The sequence below is a fragment of the Candoia aspera genome, chromosome 1 (genome assembly GCF_035149785.1).
Source record: "Candoia aspera isolate rCanAsp1 chromosome 1, rCanAsp1.hap2, whole genome shotgun sequence".
NCBI classification, from domain to species: domain Eukaryota; kingdom Metazoa; phylum Chordata; class Lepidosauria; order Squamata; family Boidae; genus Candoia; species Candoia aspera.
This window is the reverse complement of record NC_086153.1, coordinates 106,362,796-106,386,119: the sequence shown is the minus strand read 5'-3', so window position 1 is coordinate 106,386,119 and position 23,324 is coordinate 106,362,796. Positions and strand designations below refer to the sequence as shown.

At 40.7% G+C, this 23,324-nt stretch overlaps 2 protein-coding genes across 3 annotated transcripts in view; one reads left to right on the top strand and one right to left on the bottom strand.

Annotated features, from left to right (window-relative positions):
• Positions 1 to 578: 578 nt before the first annotated feature.
• On the bottom strand, positions 579 to 19,894 carry RTN4IP1 (reticulon 4 interacting protein 1). Of its 2 annotated transcripts, XM_063311571.1 has the most exons (9): positions 19,069 to 19,894; positions 17,988 to 18,139; positions 16,869 to 16,937; positions 15,833 to 15,957; positions 15,247 to 15,295; positions 14,245 to 14,381; positions 13,685 to 13,868; positions 13,453 to 13,545; positions 579 to 705 (listed from the first exon to the last, which is right to left on the bottom strand). In XM_063311571.1, exons 1-9 carry the CDS (start codon positions 19,355 to 19,357, stop codon positions 586 to 588), a joined length of 1,218 nt encoding a protein of 405 aa, XP_063167641.1. In that variant the 5' UTR covers positions 19,358 to 19,894; the 3' UTR covers positions 579 to 585. The 2 variants fall into 2 exon arrangements, with proteins under 2 accessions (XP_063167641.1, XP_063167649.1); XM_063311579.1 differs by lacking the exon at positions 13,453 to 13,545.
• Positions 19,895 to 19,983: 89 nt separating this feature from the next.
• Positions 19,984 to 23,324, top strand: part of QRSL1 (glutaminyl-tRNA amidotransferase subunit QRSL1) — a 28,146-nt gene continuing 24,805 nt past the window's right edge. The window contains exon 1 of the mRNA XM_063311558.1: positions 19,984 to 20,119. Within this exon, the coding sequence (XP_063167628.1) occupies positions 20,084 to 20,119 (36 nt within the window). The 5' untranslated portion in view covers positions 19,984 to 20,083. The remainder of the gene's footprint in view (positions 20,120 to 23,324) is intronic.

Sequence of the window (23,324 nt, the reverse complement as noted above, 5' to 3'; positions counted from 1 at the left end):
ATGAACAAATAAGCACATTTCAATTACCATGGAGAACCATCACTGCATTTACACACAACCACATAAACTGTCTGAATAGAATTCCTACCAATGATTAGTTCAGCAGGATGGACCAACCAAACTTCTCATATATTTGCATGTGTTCACGTACGTATTTCCCACAATTCCCACCGTGTCACTAATATTCATAGAACCAGGAGACTAATATACCTAAAAATTTGTAAAGCTGCCAACATTTTCAACCACATATAATTGCTGTCCAGTGCAGCCATTCTGCAAATACTAAGTAACTTCTAAAGTTCCCCTACAACTTCATACTAATGCATGGTAAAGAACCACCTATTTATAGTTCCGGCAAACCCCCCCCCCCGCCATTATTAAATAGCAATAAGGAACTCTGCAAAGTCATTCTAGAGTTTCAGTTGGGAAATGTTAAAAGAGTAGATGCAAAGTGGTATACTTCCAAAGATTAATTTCCTGTTTAGAAACAGGAATTCCTACAGCTGGGTAACAGAATACCTCTAGCACAGGAATTTCTAAGGAAACTAGTAATTTCTATAAAGAAATTTCACATAAACCAGGATTTCAGTACTTTTTATTAATCACACTGATCACGGTTTTGCCACGTGCATGCCCTCTTTCCATCTTCTGAAAGGCCATGGGAACATCAGAAAATTCAAAGACTTGGTCAATAACTGGATGTATCTATAAGGGAGAAAAATACTGTTATTTAAAACTGCTACCAATTTCAGTATGTTTGTAATTGATTTGTAACGCCTGCCTGTCTCACAGAGGTGTCACTGAAGCTTTCAAGAGCCTTTCAACAGAATTCTAGCATGAAACAAATTCTCAGAGCACCTGTCTGTTGTTCCACATGAAACTAATTATGAAAGCAATACTGTAGAGGTAGTGAATAAGAATAAGCAATAAAGACTAAATATGCTTTCAATACTCCCCCCCCCCCATTTTTTAAAAAGGCCATCAGGAATACGTATGATCTCCAAACAACCACATTTTTTTGGAATTAATACTGAGCAACTGTTCAGCCCCCCAAACCTTAGAATTGGTTCTTGTCATATTTTTGCAGGTATGATTTTTGATCTAGATAAAGCAAATAATAAAAACTGATGACAGGGAAAGCAAATAGGAGACAACTGGATGCCATCTCTTGCCAGGACAAAGGTTTCTTCATAAAAATCACCTCATAGCTCAGTGCCTACTTACTGGGGGAGCTACTACAACAGTGATTTTATCATTCAGAATAACAATGAAATACTTTTTCATCCCTTGTTTACAATAGAGTAAGACATTAAAATATTCAAGATTAATACACAAGAAAGATTAAAGAAGTTAAAGAATGGTTAAAGAAGAAGCCACGAAACACTGGTTTCTAATTTCTAATCTACCTTATTTTTACAAATAAAAAGCACTTCTGAAATTCTTAAATGTTCAAGCTTGTGAGTTCTATAAAAGAACTCAGGATTTTACATAGCATCTTTTTTCTTTTGGAAGCCACACTGTCATACCACTATGTGCGATGTTACATATAAAAGAATTATTATAAAAGATTTATTTAAAGGATGTAATTTTGGGGATCATTCTCTAGAGGGCACAATTTTACTATTCAATGATGCCTACAGCACCATTTTTTCAAAGAAGCAAGTTGCTTTGAGCTCAAACAGATTTTTGTTCAAGGCTGTAGCAAAGTACTCCCATGTGCTACATTATTGCAGACCACTATCTAATTGAGTTGCCTGCCCTCAACATTGACAGGAAGTGTCATGACAACTGGGACTGATGAGCACAGCATTTCGGTACATTAAGTCCTTTATCTGGCTGGTTGATCCAGACTCATTGTTTCAATAAACCTGAAAAGGGCTGATCATGTAACCTAATATAATATGTCATTCACTGTTTACTGCAAACAGCCTGACTAAGACAAATATTTCTTTCGGTACACACAAACATGCAAGTCAGCAGGTGGTGATGTGACAGTAAAAGGAGATTAGCAAGACAATGAAAACACTATCTGTTTACAACTACCAATCGGCCCCCAACTATAGAACAGTCCCCTCTTCCTCCAGGAAAGAGAGATTAATGTGCTGAAGGCTAGGGAGGAAAATGATTGTATACATCAACACTAAACTATTACTGGATTCTGACTACACAATTATCCATTATTGGTTCATCACTCATTACTGTCATCATTCTATATGTTAATAGCAAACTTAATTCTTGTGGGGATCCTGCTATAGGCAAAATGGCTCTGTCCTTATGTAATAAGGAAATATCAGCAGTCACCAAGAAAATCCTTAGCTTTGTTCAAATATCCACCCACAAAAATGGAGAAAATGTCTTGAATCAAGATTTAAAAAGAACAGGGGGGCAATCAAAATGGACTACTGAAACAGAAACCTTATCTGGTTGGACTACTGAAAGGAATAATGTATCCTGTAATACATTTGTGGCAGGGTATGCCTGTACTTAAATACTCTGGTTCTACTGACACATATTGATAAACTAAAGGAAAACCTAGGGTCCTTCCACAGTCAAGATACTGCATTTTCCCATGATGCTTGGGGCTTCAAGAACTCAAGGAAAGCAGGAGGTTAGTAGGATTTCTATCAAAGAAAATGCTGTTAAAAGAATTTTGTAGTACTTCCTTTGGAGATTTACAGCACAACATCTTCCAATGAGCTCCAGCACTGTTCTGCTCCAGACTCTAGGATTCCCCTCCCCTTCCCTCAAGGCACTATGGCACCTTGGTTTCTTCCCATCTTTCCCAATTAATGGAGGATTGTCTTTGCCAATCCTTGGGCAGTGGCCATCTTGGTTTTTTTTTCTTTCCTTGCCATAAAAAACCCAACATGGTGAACTGAAGACTGAGGATGGTGTGGGATATCTGCTGACTCTTGTTTCCGGTGTTGGAGAGAACACTGACAAATGAAAGAAATGAGGTTTTATGGCAATGCTAAAACCAATGATTTCTTCATAGCTAACAGCCTTCAAACAACCAGAAATGCCCGTATACATGGACATCTCCAGATGGAATGCATAAAGATCAAATTGACCATATTGTTGCTAAAAGGACATGGAGGAGCTCAATTATAGCATCAAAGACATAGTGAGGTGCTGATGGTGGAACAGATCACAAACGGCTAATATGAAAGTTCCAAGTTAAGCTAAAGAAGAAGAAAGCCAACTAGTTTCCTCAATATGACTTTGAGCATTATCCACCATTTTCAAGGAGAACATCAAGAATCACTTTGAAGTCCTGGATCTCATTGATAGAGAATCAGAGGAACTGTGGATTAAACTTAAAGAAGTCATTAAGAATGAATGTGAAAACAGAATACCAAAGATGGAGAAACAGAAATCAAACTGGATGTCAGAACAAACTGTGGAAATTGTCAAGAACAGAAGAGAAGCCAAACCGAGAAAGATAAAAATCTCAGAAAGGAACTTAATGAAGAGTTTCAGAAAGCTATTAGAAGAGGCTTCCAGTGGGAAGGGCGGACTGAACGGCTGTGCCCACTGGATTGGCAGGTGGAGCGGACAATGAAGTGGCTTTTTTCGGGCTCAGGCAGGCTTTCCTGAAGCCCAAAAACATTCTCCAGATTAAGGAGAATACCTGGAATTCCCATTTGTCCTTCGAAATGGCAGCTTGCAGCCAGAAGATCGCGTTTTGCTTTTAATCGGGAGGCGAGGATGTCACCATTTCCAAACCATGCTGTAGCCTTAAAGGGACACTAAGACTGGCCACCCCATTTCTAAATCACCAATTTGCATTTTTTTAAAGTATGTGTACCCTAAGAGAGGCTTTCTACAGTGAGGAGAAGCTGGCTCTCTTGGTACTTAATGTTATTTTTGGGATTAAAATTCTTTTAAGTTTTGGATTTTCATTTTCCTTCCAAAGGAAATTCTAAAGACTGAGAATAAACAATTGTCTTCCTGTTATTATTTCTGTGTTAAATTTGAAGATATTAGCATTTTCCTACACATTGAATTGGCTGATTTGAACCTTCAGCTTTCTGTTCACTTTCCCTTGAGAACAGTCTGCTATTCACTCTCACTTTTAGTAAACAACTTTTGAATATCTTCGACTTTCGCTGATCAAGCTCCTAGGGGGCGCCATAGTCTACTGCGTGAGACATGGAAGAATTCAAACAGATACTTTCTGACCTTCACCAGGATCTTAAACATATTTCTTCCAACTTCTATCAAAATTTATGCAAGACATTCAGGACATTGTGGAAAATATGAGATCTAAAATGTGCTATCAGGTGGAGGATGTGGAGGATGAAATTGAGGAATTTAAGAGTGATAGAAATTTTTAAGAGGAAAACTGTGTACATCGTGGGGATATGTAACTGCTGTGGTTTATTGTGAAGTGGGATAAGGGTTGAGGAATGTTCATTTGGTTTGCTTTAAGGATTTGACTGATGCTATTTGCCTTTAAAGATTTGGATTCCCTGTTTTGAATATTGGGATTTATTTATTTATTTAATTTATTATTCAAATTCTGTTACTGCCCATCTCCACCAGAAGAGGGACTCTGGGCAGCAATTATTATAATTGTTGTATTATTAAGTATAATAGCAGACAATTTATGTGCTTTTTAATCTGATTCTTATTATAGTAGACAGAAGTGTGTAGAATAGTGGTAGGAAGGCAATAATTAAATATGTTTTATCTTTTGGAGGGGAGAAAGATGTTCAAGAGGTTTATATGAATTTAGGGAGGAGTAACTGTACTTAGTGATTTTTATTGTGTGTTAAAGTGGAATGACCTATAGAAATAATGTGGTGTTTTGGTTTCGTATAAAGTAAGAGATTGATTATGGAATTTTTGTATATCCTTGCTGTTAAAAGTCAGAGGCCACACCTTTCTCTAAATTAAAAAAAAAAGAAATTCTTCTTGTATTTCTGCACTTTTGTAGTTTTTTTTCTTTGTAGTTTTTATTCTTTTCTTGAAATTTAATAAAATTTATTACTATTAGAAGAGACAAGAAGCAGTATTACAACAACAACTGAAAAACTGTAAATTCAACTTACATGCTGAATATATATGAAGGGAAATTGGATTGGAAGAAGATGTATGTGGTTTTAAAATTTGAGAAAGAAACATCAATAACCTACACTATGCTAATGACACTACTCTGATGGCTGAAAATGCAAAGGATCTGCAAGCTCTAGTAATAAAAGTCATGCAGCACAGTGAAAAAATGGGACTAAAATTAAAATTAAAGAAGACCAAACTAATGGCAACAGGTACACCAACCTGACTTAGAACTGACAGTGAAGTTATTGAAATGGTAGATAGCTTCTGCCTTTTAGGCTCAACCATCAACAGAAAAGGAACAAAGAATACACTGCAGACTAGCACTTGGTAGGTAAAGGTAAAGGTTTCCCTTGACGTAAAGTCCAGTCGAGTCCGACTCTAGGGGGCGGTGCTCATCTCCGTTTCTAAGCCTTGGAGCCGGCGTTGTCATAGACACTTCCGGGTCATGTGGCCAGCATGACGACACGGAACGCCGTTACCTTCCCGCCGAAGCGGTACCTATTGATCTACTCACATTTGCATGTTTTCGAACTGCTAGGTGAGCAGGAGCTGGGACGAGCAACGGGAGCTCACCCCGCCGCGCGGTTTCGAACCGCCGACCTTCCGATCGACAGCTCAGCGGTTTAACCCGCAGCGCCACCGCGTCCCTTGGTACGCACTTGGTAGAGAGCCATGAAGGCCTTGGAAAAGATATTCAGATGCCATGATACGTCTATACCTACAAAGATCAGAATGTGCAAGCAATGGCATTCCCTGTGACACTCTATGGAACTGAAATGGACCTTGAAGAAGTAGAAGTAGAATAGGAAGAGTATTGACATTTTTGAACTCTGGTGTTGGAGAAGACTTCTGAGAACACCATGGACAGCCAAGAAAACAAACAAATGTATCATAGAACAGATCAATCCAGAATTCTCATTCTCATTTGAGGCACAAATGACCAGGCTCAAATTATCCTATTTTGGACACATTATTTGAAGACCTAGCTCCCTGGAAAAGGCTCTAATGCTGGGAAAGGTGGAAGGACTATCAGCAGCAAGATGGATGGACTCAGTTACAGTGACAATGTCATGAGTCTGGATGGGAGCCCCCTGCTCGCCATCCTTACTCATGACAGACAATGGATATACCATTGGAAGACTTGAAAGACCAGGATAGGAACAGACTGTTATAGAGAAAATCTATTTATGTGGCCTTGATGGCACATAACCAATCAAAAATGCTCTGTGCATTTGGATGGGAAAGACAGCAGACCATAAGATATGTGCAGAAGCATTTTAATGATGCTGACTTATGATAGCAATGTAGCTCAAATTATAGAGGAAAAGAGAGCACTGCTTCATGAGGACTTCAAAAGCCACCTCATTTTGTCTCACACTGGTATCTTTGATTTGCCCTGCAAAATAACATCATGTCACATACTGTATTTACTCTGACATGTATGCTTCTTTTCAGCCCTAACTAGCATAAACTTAACTTTTGCTGCCTTCTAAACATTCAGGGTTAGGACTCATCTCACCACATTGGTGGGAAAATTCTGTAATCAGGGTGCTGCCACAAAAAGGACTTGCTCCATGTTTCCTCCAAACAGTTCCCAAGGACAGTCAGTATGCTTGTATGCTGCAATCTGAAGGAAGATTCTCAGGCTGCTCTGTTTAATTTGCAGTTCCTCAAGTTCAACTTCATCAACATACCCAAAAAAGAGAAATATGTATACATACTGTATATGTAAATAAAAAAGAACTGCCCATCATTTTATAGTAAGATCATTCTGCAAATAAGGAAGCTTATAAATGTATGACATTAAAAGCTGCCCTCTGTGAAGAAAGCCAACAGAAGTATAAGCAAACATTTTTACTCTTCGTTAATCTTATGACAAAAGAAAACTAGCCATCCACAAACACACCAAGCACATTTTCAATGGTAACAGCTTCCATCTGTTCTGGTCTTGGGCAAATGGATGACTTAAAGCCACGCCTTTTCTCTCTTTCATACACAGAGGCAATCTCAAGATCTTCCCAGGGACAAAACAAATGAGACTTGCCCACTTGGCCAAATGGCTATCTGTAATATTTCCTGGTTCACTCCCACCCATGGAGAGTTTGCTGGTTTTGCTTGAAAGGAGCTAGTTAAATCCAGTGAAATATGTCATTCTATAAAAAACAAGAATCCAGTTTTCAAAAATTTATTACAACAACAAGGTTAGATTTGCAACTTCATACATGGCAGGAAACAACCTTGAAGATACATTATGTGCACGGCAAGAGCAAGTGAGCTGCTTATCAAGAATTTACCTGTATTATGATCTCACTATGATGTCTTTATTAAACATTCAGCCTCATTTGCATTTGAGATATAAGAATACCCACTAACCTTAGAAGGTCATTCTAAGGAGTACAGCTAAGTAATATATGCAAAGTACCATGAATGTTTGATTATACTATAATTATTAATATTCTTATCACACAGGCTGAATAACAGGAGTTATCAAAATTAAAGATATCATTAGCAGGGGGATATAAAGGGCATAGGGAATGGCCTTCAAGGACAAGAGTGTTGTGGCCAAAACCTGGCACACCTAAAGCAACCAAATCACTTTGAAGATACAACATACATTTATTAAGCATGCAAACAACAACAGTGTACACTGAGCTCCCTGCAAAGCACTGGCAGCTTGCTGAGCAGCCCTGAGCAAAAGCAGAACCACAGCTTATATACCTTCAGTCCACTACACTTCAGAAACAAGAAAAAGGAAAAGGCAGACACAGTGGAAATTACAGTATGATGTTGGAATGTCTTGGATAAACCCATCTGGGTGACCTTCCCATTATTTACCAATTCCCACTAGGTCAGCATGCTAATTGTACTATCTTTAAGATACAGGTTTATTGGGTCACTGGTACTGGTTCCAGTCTGGTTCCTCCCCCTGTTACCACTCAGGGTCAGTTCAGCTTTCTGTGAACATTTTCTTACAAGGGCACTTTAAGCAGTTCACATGTATGGTGGTGGGGGGGTATCTTATAGAGCTGGCAGTGAATGCAGCTTGTGTGTGTCAGGGGGGTACTTTATACCACTACAAGAGGAAGAACCACTACCAAGGCAACAGTCAGATATGTGGGGCTTGAGCCCAGGCCAAGAAAATAACTTGAGAACATGTCTCAGACAAGCCCTTCCCTAGTTCTCATTAAGATTAAGGGAGAGAGAGGGAAGCACATTCAGACTGGCAAGATTCTGTTCCTAGAGCTGTTACAATAAAAATCGACCTGACCTTTATGGCACTGGTTTCTTAAGCTGCTCTACCTTGTTGGGTTGATAGGGGCCGATGCAACTTCCAATGGGCCATGCTGCAATTCTTTCCACCAAACATGTTTACATGATGGCATGGCTTCTTGTCACTCTGAGATAAACAAAACCTGCAGTATCAATCTTAAAATAAAGTTAACATAGTGGTGTAAAAGGTACCCCCACAACAAGCTGCTTTTACTACCAACCCTATGATGCCCTCCCCCCGACATGTAAGCTGCTTAAAGTGGCCCTCTTAGGTGCAGGCCACTGGGATGCTGAACAGGCAAGTTCAGGAATGTCTCTGGGGAGAACTCTGCAAGGCGCAGATTCTGGTGGAAAGCACTGTGAGGGGCTCTACAAGGGTGAGCCCAGGGTGGGTGAAGAATGGATCCAGGTCTAGAAAAAACCCTGCATGGGTGAGTTGGAAGTAGGTTTGGATTCTGCTGGCTGACTCTGCAAGGTTGAGAAACAGGCAGTAAAGTCTATGTAAATATATATATATATAAAAACTTTATGACTTTGTGTTTGCTAACCTCTTTCCCTGCTGAATGTTTTGACTGGACTCCATATGAACTTTCCCATCTGTACACCAGGACTAAGCATCTCTTTTTCTCAGCCGCCCTCATATGCTGAGCTGTGGACCCAGTGACCACCGTGTGTTAGAAAGCAAGATACTCAAGGAACACACACTTTGGCAGAGCGCAGGACCTCCCCTGTTTTTCAGACTGGCACCCAAGTTAGCAGAAAGGCTTCAAAACTGGGTGAGAAAGAGAGCTTGTGTCATGTTCACTGTTTCAATGTGCACTGTACATCGTAACGTTTCACATGCCGTGGCGCTGACGCGTGTTTCTGTTGGGAGGGAGCTGCTGTGAAACCTTGTGCCAAGCTCTGTATCTGTGTTCATTTCAATGGAATGTGTTTGGTTTATGTGCTTTGTTCAAGGACTTTTCCCGCAGACCAGCAGAAGCCGTTAGGAGCACCTGGGATTGTGAGCCTGGGAAGATTCTACAGGGGGAGGGATCTCGTTTGTACCGAGGGTTTTTTAGTTTGTATTTGGCGCGCTTTTTCCATTCTCAGCTTTCTTTGTGAACTTGTATAGGTAAAGGTAAAGGTTTCCCTTGACGTAAAGTCCAGTCGTGTCCGACTCTAGGGGGCGGTGCTCATCTCCGTTTCTAAGCCTTAGAGCCGGCGTTGTCCCTAGGGACACTTCCGGGTCATGTGGCCAGCATGACTCACGGAACGCCGTTACCTTCCCGCCGAAGCGGTACCAATTAATCTACTCACATTTGCATGTTTCTTTAATAAATCAGATATCTTTGTGATCCTGCTTATGAGCCCGATGGTGTTTAGAATAGGCAATCATTACATAAAGCTGAGAATCACCAAAGTTGTACCGTTAGCTCCTACCAAGATTAGTTTCTTGTGAGGGAAAACAGTAAACGATGGCCAAATCCAAACCCACGACCGGGAGACTCGAGCCGACTGGCTTGATGCCCAAGTCGACGGTCAGGATCGGAGAACTCAGCCTCACCCCAGAACCTTCAGGTTCACAGCAGGATTCGAGTTCCAGCCCTGAGGGAGAGGAATCCGAAGATGGGAGAGCACCAGAGCAACCGGCACCCAGCTAATCGCCCACAGAGTTGATCACCTGGGATGAAATGGGAGAACCCCAGCCAGGGATGTCCCGGGCGTCCTGGAAGTATCGGGTCCCGCTGACCCCAAATGTCACGGTATCCGAAGGGAGACAGCCTAACGCGCGAGGGAGGGAGGAATCTCAAACCCCTGAAAGGCTAAGAGTGGTAGAGGCCAAATAAGAATCGATGGAGTACATGCTAAAAGCCCTGTCTCTGTCATGGGGGGGGCAGCCGAGTCGCGAAGGAGATTCCAGCTCCACGCAATCATCCTCCATTCCCTCACCCAAACCACCAGCGGAGCAGGGCTGGAGACGGCGCTGGGATGAATCTCCACCCCGCAGAGCCCGTCCATCAGTGTCCCCACCCCAAGACAGGAGAACTACTGTAACCTGGGGCCCAACCACTCAAGCAGCCGCTAATTCAGCTCCAACAGGAGTGGGGGTGAAAGACTTTTCTGTCAAGTTTGACGGGGATCCAACTAAGTTGTCTTTCTTTCTCACTAATGCTAAAAGTTATATGAAGCAGTTTGGACCCTGCTTCCCTTCCGAAGAGGCTAAAATAACTGCCATTGCCACCAAGCTGAAGAGATGAGCGGCTGACTGGTATGTTCAGTTAAGTGAGGCTAGCTCCCCTGAGCTTGAGGATTTCGAGGAATTCATGTGGGCGTTAAAGCTGCATTTTGAGGATCCTCTAGCCAAGGCAAGGCCTAAAAAGGCACTGAAGGATCTTACCCGGGGCCAAGTGTCTGTAGCTGATTATGCCCTGGAGTTTAAGGCTTTAGCTGGGAAAATCCCCGACTGGTCTCAGTCAACCTTAATAGAACAATTTAAAGAGGGACTCAACAGGGACATCCTGCGGTGGGCGTTGTGTAGAGACAACCCAGAGACATTGTACAAATGGATCTGTCTGGACGGTAAGGCTGAGCATGCCCAGCATACCTACATGCAAACCAAACGACCTGAAAAGCAACCAGCCACCATGAAGGGACCTCGAAGTGCCGCAACTGCTGCCCGGCCAGGCTACAGAGTCTGGGAAGAGGAGAGAGATCGGCGCTATGCAAAGGGTCAGTGTCTCCGATGCGGAAAGGAAGGGCACCGAGCAGCTGATTGCCCAAAAGCCAAGGCTGGAGACCGAGCGGGCAAACTGCCGGCCAAATCGCCACCCTCATCGTGGCGGATGACGGCAGCCAAGGGGGCGGCTGACGCTGAAGAAGTACCCTACTTCTCAGGAGAGGCTAAGACATCTCTAAGGAGCCAGCGGGAAATGCCAGCCACCTGCCATGAAAAGCGCCTGTGGGCAGGTGGAGGAAGATGGGCGCGAAGATGCTATGGTGAGTGCTGACTGTCCCACTCTAGCAGTGAAAGTGAAATTGGGCTCCCGCACAAAGACTACAGAGGTCTGGGCTTTAGTTGACTCTGGGTGTTCCAGGTGTCTGATTCACCCTGATCTGGTTGCTGCTTTGGACCTGCCTAGCTTTCCCTTCCAGCAGCCTTTGATCTTCACACAGTTGGATGGTTCAATGGCAGGGGGGGCCCGGCAACCCATTTCACCGGAACTGTCACAATGCAAATGGGCAGCCACCGTGAGACTTTAAAATTTATAGTAGCACCCGTTGGCAACCCCTTAGTAATTCTGGGAATTCCCTGGTCCACTTATCGAAGCCCCCATATAAATTGGGAACACAGAACTCTGACTTTTAAGGATGGGTTTTACCAAGCCCCTACCGCGGAGAGGACTTCAAGCGCGGGGGTTGGAAGGGCTGCAATTGCCACACCGCGCCTTAGTTTGGCACGTTTAGAGGGCTTGCCCGATCAATACCAAGATTTTGCAGACGTTTTTGGAGAAATGGAAGTTCAGCTACCCCCTCATCGGAAAACTGATTGTGCCATAGAGTTGGTTCCTAACGCTCAATTGCCCAAGCCAAAAATTTATCCAATGACTCAGAAGGAGCTTGGGGCATTACGGGACTTTATCAACAAAAATCTGTCAAGGGGGTTTATTGAACCTGCAAATTCCCCAGTTGGGGCCCCTGTGCTATTCCGGGAAAAGAAAGATGGCACGCTTAGACTCTGTACGGACTATCGGGGGTTAAATTCCATCTCGATCTGCAACAAATATCCTCTACCACTAATGAAAGACATGTTAGCCCATTTGTCAAAGGGCAAGATTTTCTCCAAGCTCGACCTTCGTGAAGCCTATTTTCACATCCGCATATGAGCTGGAGACAAGCGGAAAACTGCTTTTAATTGCCCATTGGGTTCATTTCAGTACAAAGTCCTCCCTTTTGGGTTGGCAGGGGCGCCCGGAGTCTTCATGCAATTGATTAATGAAGTATTACATGATAATTTGTTTAAAGGGGTCCTGGTTTATTTGGACGATGTGCTCATTTACACTGAATCCGAGGAGGAACACGAACGCCTTCTCAAACAGGTGTTAAGTAAGCTTAGAGATGCCAAGCTTTATGCCAAGCTTTCCAAATGTGAATTTCACAAAACCCAACTTGACTATCTAGGCTATAGGGTATCTGACAAAGGCATTGAGATGGACCCTGAAAAAATTCAGGCAATTTTAAGTTGGGAATGTCCCCGCACCCGGAGGCAATTACAAAGTTTCCTAGGATTCAGTAATTATTATCAGCAGTTTATCCAGGGATTTGCTGAGATTGCTTTGCCCCTTACTGACTTGCTACATACCAAGGGTTTGGGAGAGACACGCAAAGTGAAAAACCCTGGGGCAGTGCTGAATTGGACACCTGAATGCCAGGCAGCATTCGAGAAGTTAAAAACCCTCTTCACTGCTGAGCCTATTTTACAGCACCCCGATCCGAATCAGATATCTTTTTGATCCTGCTTATGAGTCTGATGGTGTTTAGAATAGGCAATCATTACAGCTTGCAACCAAGTAATTCACAGGCACAGCAACAAACTTTTTAAAGTACTAACACCACACCACATAAACAGGGTAGCCTTTCCCATGACATTCATTAGTTTCATTTAATTCAACAATTCCCTTTGGACATGCTTTACCCATTGTTTTCCTAACATATTCAGTAATAAAGGAAAAGAGAAGAATAGTTTAAGGGGAAAAGATAAACTACAATCCTCCCCGCCCACCAAAAAAAACCCCTAACCTGGGATAACATTAAAAACCAAAGCCTACATAAATGCAGGCCTGACTTTGCCCCATGTATTTTACTTCATCCACTTTGCACACAATAAGGCCCTTGAACTCTCCCTGACATCAGGATGAGGGTGAAAAAAGGTGTCAACCCCAAGGGTACCAAAAAGCTAGAAGACCACACCCTGCCAGATACATCCTTTGTGGTAAGCTGATGTAGTACAACATGAAAAATAAAACAACCCTCCCACCACTAGGAAAATTCAGCACACCTTGCACCTGCTGGCTTAACTTAGCAGAAAGGCTTGCACCAAAATGTCCTGGGTTCAACAAATAGCAGAAAGTTTAGCCATACCTTTCCTGCATTAACAAGAGTTGCAATCTCATCCAGGTAAGGACCGCTTGATGCAAAAAATGACCATCGGTAATGGATCCCATTATAAAGATGCTGTGAAGAAAGGGAAGGAAGGAAGGAAGGAAATTGAAAAGTAAGTAAAACTACATAGCCTTCCACAAACATTTTAATGAGCTGTGACCTACTTATGCAAATGGAAAAAGCAAAAAAATACTTCATTTTCTTAACTGACCTTCAAAACTTTTGCACCAATAGTGATGCCTGTCCGTAGCATGCCATCAGCTACTCCAAGTCTGTCCATGTTCACTAAAAAAGGTGTCACCAAAGAGACGTATCTGGCCCCTGACCACTTTTTGAGAAGATCAGGAGCCCATTTTTCAGTAGATCCACCAACATTATCTAGGATAAAATCAAACCTAGAAAGAAAAATGCAAGCACCAATTAATTTTCAAAAAGCAAGTAACTAAACATGGCTTTCAGTTTCACCCGGTAGGAAACAGTAGCACAGACAATGCTAGAAGCAAATATAATTTCTATAAATTATACTTATATCACTGCCTATCTCCCCGTTGGGGGAGATGTGCGGTGATATAAATTTAAATAATAAACAAACAAATAAAATACTCAGAAGAGGTCAGGAGGTTGTCTTGGAGAGAGGGCCATCTGAAAATAAATTTCTAGCTTGTGGAAAATAGCCATATTGATTTGCAAGCTACCCAGAAAGTAAATGGCCAACCTCGCCATTTGAAAACTTTTTGCCAAACACACCAATAATTTAACAATAGTACATACGGAGGTAATTTTTTGAACTGCTCTTCCATACTTTCAGATTTATAATCAATTATATCATCTGCTCCAAGACGTTTTACCAATTCGCTGGCATCCTGAGAACAAACTGCAGTGATGTGACCACTCCAAGCTTTTATTAACTAAAAGAGAAGACAAAAAAAAAAAAAGGAAAAGAAAAGAAATCAACAATCACATATACAGAGTAACCACTCAGACTCCCTTGCTATGAATGCCACACAACTTCCCTGATCCTAGCTCAAGTTTGCATCAATGGGCGTTCTGTCTTGGAAACACTATGGCACTATTTGGCAGCCTCACATTTTCCACAGTCCTCCATCCTTAACATCTCACTCACCACACATCAGAACACCAGAGTAGGGAAGGCTAACTTGTTAGTTGTCCTTTCTGGATCTCTTCCAGCTTGAAATCTCAATTTTGAAATGGAGTGGCCCAAATAGAAGAGCCTTACAAATGCACTGCTGTGTCTTGGACTCTCTTTTTCTCCTGCTCCAATAGAAGTTTTTGACTGCCTTCCAAAACTGTAACTGGCAGCTATTCATGTTTTATACCTATGTGCTTTAAATGATCTTAAAAAACCTTAACTCCTAAAGAGAGTGTTATTCTGCATCGCTTTAAATTATGTTTCATTTTACACTAATAATTGTCTCGTTCTACAGCAATTTCCCATGATGGAATGATTCAAAAGTGAGGGTTCAGGGAACACACTTAACCTGAATTAACTCATGTTCAGAGTTCACATAATACATTGTCAAAGGCTTTCTATGAATCTCTATAGGTTATAATGCAATAGCTAATATTTATTTGATTACAGAGCTCAAATGCTGTAAGTGAATAATATTATATATTATAGCCAATATTATAAATATGAAAATAAAATAATGGATTATATTTATGAAATATAAGTGAGACATTGCAGAAGACTGTATTCTAGGATTCTTTCAAGAAACAAGGAAAAGTTCAGCCAATCAGAATTAACATATTTACCTGTATAGCAAAGGTACCCACTCCACCTGATGCACCTATGATCAATATTCTATGACATAAAAACAATTACAGATAATGAAAAGATTAACTTTTGTGTAGTTTTATATCTAGTGATCAAAAGGATTAAACTGATAAAATGCCTATTGTGCAATTGTATTTAAGTAATTCAATTTATGCAACACAAAATTAAGAAACTATAAATTAAGATGAACTTAAGTTTTAGGTAGCCTTAAATTTAAAGTATTGTAAGTTTAAGGCACAAGATAGTAATATTTAAACGCTATTGTGTAATGCAGTAAAGCATCGATATAGTAGAAACGTTATGAGAATAAAATACATAAATTGGTTACACTTGGTTAATGGTGGCATAAAGGATAAAAATCTATTAATATTTATATTAGTTGCATTCAATAAAAGTATTATTTTACAAAAGCTAAAATGCATGAAATCTATTACCCTTCAAGACATGCTAAAACTGAACCAGGAAGGAAATACTCATACTCACAGACATTCAGAAGAAAGTTAAGGACTCACTTTGGGCAAGAAAGCCCATGGCCAACTTCTTATAGATCATCTGGCTGTTTACCTTTTGTTGGGACAATTATCTGGATGCAGCCCCCCAGCATGTGACACTGCAGACCATGCTGTTAAACCAACGTAAGGCAAAGAGGCAGCTTCAGTGTGAGTGAGACGCCTTGGTTTCCTTGATATCTGCATAGGAGTAAGAGAGCAGGCAGAAACTTGCAAAGTACCCCATGCTTAGCAGCTGAAATTTGATGACCTCAAACTTCAGTACAATTTCCAGTGCATGGAGACATTATCTAGGGCTCACTCGATCACATCATCTTCCTTAAATGCACAAGAAAGCAAATGTATATACACTTGTCAAAACCATACTTGTATCTCTTATGTACACAGTTGGAAGCATCCATGCTGAGGCTACCTGACAATTTAAGTCACATTGTCCTATCTACTTTCTCCTACAGATGTGCATATATGCAAGGAAAATGTTGTATATGGAAAGACACATAAGGATAATTAATTTTACAAAATGGATAACCAATCTTTAGATAGTAGGTCACCTATGGCAAGTAAAACTTGGCAGTAAGTGATGGACCTTTTCCCTAATCTACTCTGCCACAATTACAACTTAAAAAGTCTTTTGCATTTGTGCATATGTTTATTTCATTTGGAAGTACAGGTAGTCCTCATTTAACAACCACAATTGGGACTGGAATTTTGGTTGCTAAGTGAAGTGGTCATTAAGCAAATCCAACACAATTTTATGACCTTTGTGGTGGTCATTAAGTGAATCACTGCAAGCACTAAGCAAACCATGTGGTCATTAAGTGAATCAGTTCCCCATTGATTCTGCTTGCCAGAAGCCAGCTGGGAAGGTTGAAAATGGCAATCATGTGACCACAGGATGCTGTGATGGTCATAAATGCGAACCAGTTGCCAAGTGCCCAAATTGTGATCATGTGACCGTGGGGATGCTGCAACGGATATAAGTGTGAGGACTGATCATAGGTCGGTTTTTCCAGCACTGTTGTAAGTCCAAACCATCACTAAACGAATGGTTGTTAAGCGAGGGCTACCTGTAAAACCTTTTGTTGACTTACTTCATTTCCACTTGCTAGAACAAACTCTGACAAAGTACCTTGCTTCCAGGGTGGAACTGCTGCCCATACCTGAAAAACAAAGAATCTGAAAGATTTTGCTTTCTACCAAATAACCTAAGTTCTTGACCTCCAAAAGATGGTGTACCTAAAGCAGGCAGATACCCAAAATTCATCTTCCTACATGGCAGTGTATTATATACACGATGTCCAACTCATTCCATTCTGCAAAACTTTTAAGGCAAGCTTTCTTATTCCCATAAAATACAATAAAAGAGAAAAAATACTACCACTTGCAACCTTAAATAAAACATCTCTATTGAAGTCACTGGTTTCTACCCTAATGATTTATAAATCCACTCAAAATACAAAGTCTTTTTGTTTTTGTTTGGTAGCCAGGGCAGAGGATCTCTGACTTGGTGACAATGAGCGTAAGAAAATTCTGAAAGTGCTAGTAGACCACCAGCTGAATTTAAAGCAGCAGCATGATGCAGCAGCTAAAAAAGCCAATGCAACCTTCAGATGCATTAACGGAACGACAGAAACCAAATTACTGTACAGTAATAGTTATAGTAATAGTTTCACTGTATTCTGCACAAGTTAAACCACATTTGGAAAGCTGTGTCCAATTCTGGGCATCATGCTTTAAAAATGGATTTGTAACAGGTAGAGCAAGTTCAGAACAAAGTTACCAGGATGAAAAAGGTTTGGGAACCAAACCTTACAAGGAACAATTAAAAGAGCTTAGCATTCTTCGCTTTCTAAAGAGGAGACAGATGGAAAATATTATAGCAGTCGATGGCTATCTAAAAGGCTGTTACGTGCAGTTGGGATCAGATCTGTTTTCTGTTGAAACCACAGGCAAGACAAGGACCGATGGGTTGAAAGTAAAGAGATTCAGGTTGAGTATTAAGTGGAACGTCATGACAGTGAGAGGACTGAAGAAGTGGAACAACCCACCCAGAACAGTGGTGGACTCTCCTCACTGAGCTTTTCAAATGGGGGCTAGATAATCTGCCATGGTGGTTTAGAGGGTTCCTGTATGAGACAGGGGGAAGGATTAGGATTCATTCCACTCATACATTCTATACTTCTATGATTCTGTTCTCAAACTTCCATTACCTCATCGCCAGGTTTGAAATAGGAAACACTTGGTCCACATTCCATCACAACCCCAGAAACATCTCGACCCAGAATTAGAGGAAATTCTTTGCCTCCTTCTGAAATGAGCAGTGGATCTCGTTTCACTCTTAGAGCAGAAGCTCCATAGCCATCTATAAAGAAACAGAAAGACAGGAACCAATTTGTTGAGATTTCATTTAGATTTATACATTCCTTTTCCTCACAACGTGCTTGAAAAATATTCCCTCCATTCCAACAATTCCCTTGAGGATTCCCATTTTACAGACTGAAAACTGAGACTGAGGCAGCCATCGGCTTAGCAATTCAGCCAAAGTATAAACAGACAGTAATCTGATATCCAGTTTGGGTTTTTTAAACAAGACAAGTTGATTTATTTGTTTGTTTAAACTGCAATCCCACCATGTCCCAAAGGGTCTTCAGAGCAGTCTTCAGAGCAGCAACATTAAAAATCAGATTTGTCTGAATTCAGTGTAGTATATACTAGTTTCAACAGATTTAAGTAGACTTAACTCTAAATAAACTCAAGGCACAATGTATTTATGAAAATCTCTAAAGCAGGACTATTCTATCTCGGCTGCAAAAATTTAGCAGCCACTAGATGGCAGCAAAGAAATAGAGACATCTTGATTTGCTGCCATCTAAAACTTGTTTGGATTTTTACAATCCCAATCTAGTAGTCCTAGTTTAAAGTGATAGAGAATTCTGTATTAATCAGCTTTTCTGTAACTTTTTTCTACAAAACAGCATCATACAATACTAGGATTAGAACAGTAAAGTAGAAATACCCAGCACGAAACTGGTTATTGGAGCTGTTATACACCAACTGCAATGTTCCACATGCCTACCTCAAAGTTCGTTAAAAAAAAAAATTAACATCACACTCCATAATAAAATAAATTATTTTATTCTGTACTGAAATAAAAGTACAGAAATCACGGATAAGGTTTATTTTCATGAGTTCAAAGCACTTTTACAGTTAGTTTACTGACGTTCATAACTATATATACATACATACATACATACATACATACATGATATGCAATACATGACATCTACTTACTTCTCATGTTAACATCAATGGGATTTAAACTTGCAGCATGAACTTTAATAATAACTTCATTAGGGAGGCGGATTGCAGGAAATATCATACTATTTGTGAGTCGGAGTACATCATTTTTCCCATAGCGGTCAATCACCCAGGATGGCATTGTTGAGCATCTTTGACAGGAAACGTGGAACTTTCTACCCGGCAGCTGTAGACTCAAACTCTTCCTCATTCCAGCTGGGCAAAGGCAGCCCAACAATTTAGAACATACTTTCCTGCTAAGTGTGTGCCCCCTTAGCCACATTATTGCAAAAGATGAATAGAAATGTTAAACCTCTTTTGTTCTGCTTTGAAAAGTGCTTCTGATAAATCAGAAATGTGTTAATCCTTATCTTAAAATCACAATTTTTTCCTTTTCAATTTTTTTAAAAATATGAACCCCTATTGTTTCCCTTTTCTCACAAGACAGGAAAAAACATGGAGGAGAAAAAACAGAAACAACTGCCTTTTTCCATTTAGGCTTTCATTGCTCCTCTAGGTTGGTGAACAAAAGAATGCTAAAGTTCACAGGAAGTAAAACTTTTTTCTTTCCAATTGCAGAATGCAACACCCATGCACCAAGTCCTCAAGACCACATCAGGCACAGAAGCCAATGTCTTCCACCAGCAGCAAAACGACCCTCAATATCCTTACAATATTTCTCTCCACCCCTCCATAATGTCCTTCCTATGACTTTCAACTCGCGCAAAGATCTACCCGCCTTGTCCCAGGTCTCCTGCAGACCAGCGCTTCATACCCCCTGGTCACCCAAAGCTCATGCACACACGAACACCGATTGACAGGCTCCGGCGCCTTGACCAATAAAAACCCAGCATGCTTTGATGATATAAGCCCTGAACCAATCAGCGATCTCAATGTTAGAAATGCTTACCAAGATGGATGCACCCATGAGTGCCTTCCTATAGCATCAATAACAGAAGTTCGTGCGGCAAGGAAGCTCTGCGGGTCCTTTGGAATCTTCGGTCCCGGAATGGCGGGGAAAATGCTGCGCGCGTCGCTCCGAGAGGTGCGTCGTTTTCTTGGCTGTTCCGTGGTTGTTTTTGTTTCTAGATCTCCTTGGTTCGTTTTCTGCGTTGGGGGGAGACGCTCTTTCTTTCTCGACGATGCTCCAAGTATCATTGGTGTACAAAGGATAAAAATCCAGAGAATTCAGTACTTTCAGTATTGCATTACGGCACTCTGTTTACTGTATTTCTTAGGGGGGAAGGGGTTTAGGTTGCTGTTTATTTATTTTTATTTATTTATGTATTCGATTTTTATAGCCGCCCATCTCAGCAAGTGACTCTGGGCGGCTTATGCTGTAGGCTAGGCTAACGGATGTGGGTGGCAGAAATCCAGATGACCACTAGATGACAGCAAAGCGATATGGAAATTCAGATTCTGTTGGTATCTAGTAGTTCGTCCGGACTTCTACAGGCCAGCCTGAAATCTTGATAGTGCAAAAGAAAAACATGAGTTATCAGTCTACATATACATATACATAGGCATAAATGGTATTTTCAAATAGGTATTATGCTTAATTGATACTTAGATCAGCATGATACAATTACCATAGTTTCTCACTAAATCCATGCAAAATAAACCATCTATTTATATTTACATAAGAGTGCAATCTGTACAGTTTGTATAAGAGTAACCCCTACTGAACACAGTGAGGCCCTTCATGCATAGGATGGTGCCATTTGTAGATATATTATGTCTTTATTAATGTGATGATAATATGATATTCATGTTTGCAAACACAAAGAGACTACGTACGTACAAAACTGAGGGGTTGCAAAGGACTCCACATTTGTCTAACTCCTTTTTAGACTGAACTATCTGAAACTATCACGTCATGTTGATGATATGATTTATATTGAAAAGAGTTATTTGAATACTTCTCTTGTAAGAGAGTCTTCTTTTGCAGAATATATCAAAAAATACATTCATTCTTTTTTAAATAAATAAGTAAATATAGGGATTCTACCATTATGTTAATACCCTGGAATACATTTATTTGTGGATCTGTTATTCCTATTGCCTCAGAAAAAAAAGACTTAAGAGATTTTAATCTTATACTGCTGGAAAAGATGGTTAAACACTCACATTTGCCTTATGCTAAAAATTCCACAGATGAATACTATCATTTCTAAAACTATTTGACTATTATTTGAAAGGTATTAATCAGAAGTATTAATCTGGAAAGCTGGAAAGTTTTTGGCTCACAGGTTGAAACAACAAAAAACAAATTTTGTATTTGGAATTCAGGCCAACAGTGGTTATTTATTTACTGAAACAAAATCTATCCATTATTAAATGGATTAAAACCTGAAAAAGACTCCATCAGATATGCAACTTATAGAGCAGTATCTTTGCCTAATATGGAAACTAAAACATTAAGTTCAACATAAGCTGGGAAGCTACAGAATGTAATACCATTGATAATTTTCCTATTTTGGTCTGGACTGATAAAAAAAATATATTTTATTTTTTTATTTTTTATTTTTATCCCGCCTTTATTATTTTTTTTATAAATAATTCAAGGCAGCACACATACCTAATACTCCCTCCTCCTCTTTTCCCCATGACAGCAACCCTGTGAGGTGAGTTGGGCTGAGAGAGAGAGACTGGCCCAAGGTCACCCAGCCGGCTTTCATGCCTAAGGTGGAACTAGAACTCACAGACTCCTGGTTTCTAACCCAGCACCTTAACCACTAGACCAACTGGCTCTCTCTAAAATAGACAAGTGTCTGATAATATCCATTTGTGAATGTTCTGAGGGGCCCTCATACTTAATAGGGACCAGGTTATCCTAAACAGTGCCGCGGGACGACGGTCAGAGGACACAATAAGGGTGCTACCCTTGTTGCCATGAGGTAATCTCTTATATGGGCTTTTACTTGGGTCTGGTCAGACTCACTTCAAGTCTTCTTCCAGTGGCACTCCAGGTGTCTCTTCTGGCACTTCATCTGGAGCTGCTCACTGCACCCTGGGATCACTAGGAGCAATACAATCCAAGGCCCCAGCTACCCACCCATTCCAGGTAGCAACTAGGGCCTCAGCTGAACTGCCCACCAGATCCTCAGGGAAAACCCCAAGATCTATCTAGAACCCCATTGGGTCTTGTTGACTGGATTACAATTTGGTATCTTCACATTATGACTAAAGTAATTACAAATGGATTTGTTTCTTGACTATTAAGTTGTATTGTGATACCCATCAAGGATGCTCCGGATCTCTTACTGAATATTCTTGGGGAATATGCAGTAATGGCAAAATTAACAATATATATTCATAATAGAAGCTGACCAAATTTAATCAAGAATAGGTTCCATATAAATCACATATTACACAGCAAGGCAAATTTAGAGCATGTTTTTTAAGGGGAAAAAGAATAGACTAAAGAACTGAAATCAGAAATACATGAAAAATTGAAATGTTTTTAAATATTTTATATCAGTTGGAGTACAACAAAGGGGAAATTAGAAACTACATATTTGTCTATAATGTTTTTAGTAGTTTTTCTTCTTTCTCCTTTTTTATTGTATCTTTAAATAACAAAATACTGGAGACTTTAAGGGACACGGTGGTGCTGCGGGTTAAACCACTGAGCTGCTGAGCTTGCTGATCGGAAGGTCGGCGGTTCGAATCCGCGTGACGTGGTGAGCTCCCGTTGCTAGTCCCAGCTCCTGCCAACCTAGCAGTTCGAAAACATGCAAATGTGAGTAGATTAATAGGTACAGCCTCGGCAGGCAGGTAATGGCGTCCGTTCAGTCATGCCGGCCACATGACCACGGAAGTGTCTACGGACAAACGCTGGCTCTTCAGCTTTGAAACGGAGATGAGCACCGCCCCCTAGAGTTGGACACGACTAGACTTCATGTCAAGGGAAACCTTTACCTTTACCTTACTGGAGACTTTAGCACTCAGCTCAGAGATTCAAAAAGATCTCTAAAATCCGTTTCCTTATTGTTAAAAATAACTTATTTTTTTTAATTGTTAATTTCCCACTAACAATATGTTGAGCACTAAGTATACAGGTTCTGCAACTTCTTTGTTCACTTTGTTGTTGTTTATTCGTTTAGTCGCTTCCGACTCTTCGTGACTTCATGGACCAGCCCACGCCAGAGCTTCCTGTCGGTCGTCAACACCCCCAGCTCCCCCAGGGACGAGTCCGTCACCTCTAGAATATCATCCATCCATCTTGCCCTTGGTCGGCCCCCCTTCTT

Coding starts and splice junctions, on each gene's coding strand:
- RTN4IP1 (XM_063311571.1), bottom strand. CDS start 19,357: ATGTGGCTAAGGGGGCACACACTTAGCAGGAAAGTATGTTCTAAATTG. Junction 14,382..15,246: donor TGGGTACCTTTGCTATACAG/GTAAATATGTTA, acceptor CTTCTCTTTTAG/TTAATAAAAGCTTGGAGTGG. Junction 706..13,452: donor CTCTTGTTAATGCAGGAAAG/GTATGGCTAAAC, acceptor TCTCCCTTATAG/ATACATCCAGTTATTGACCA.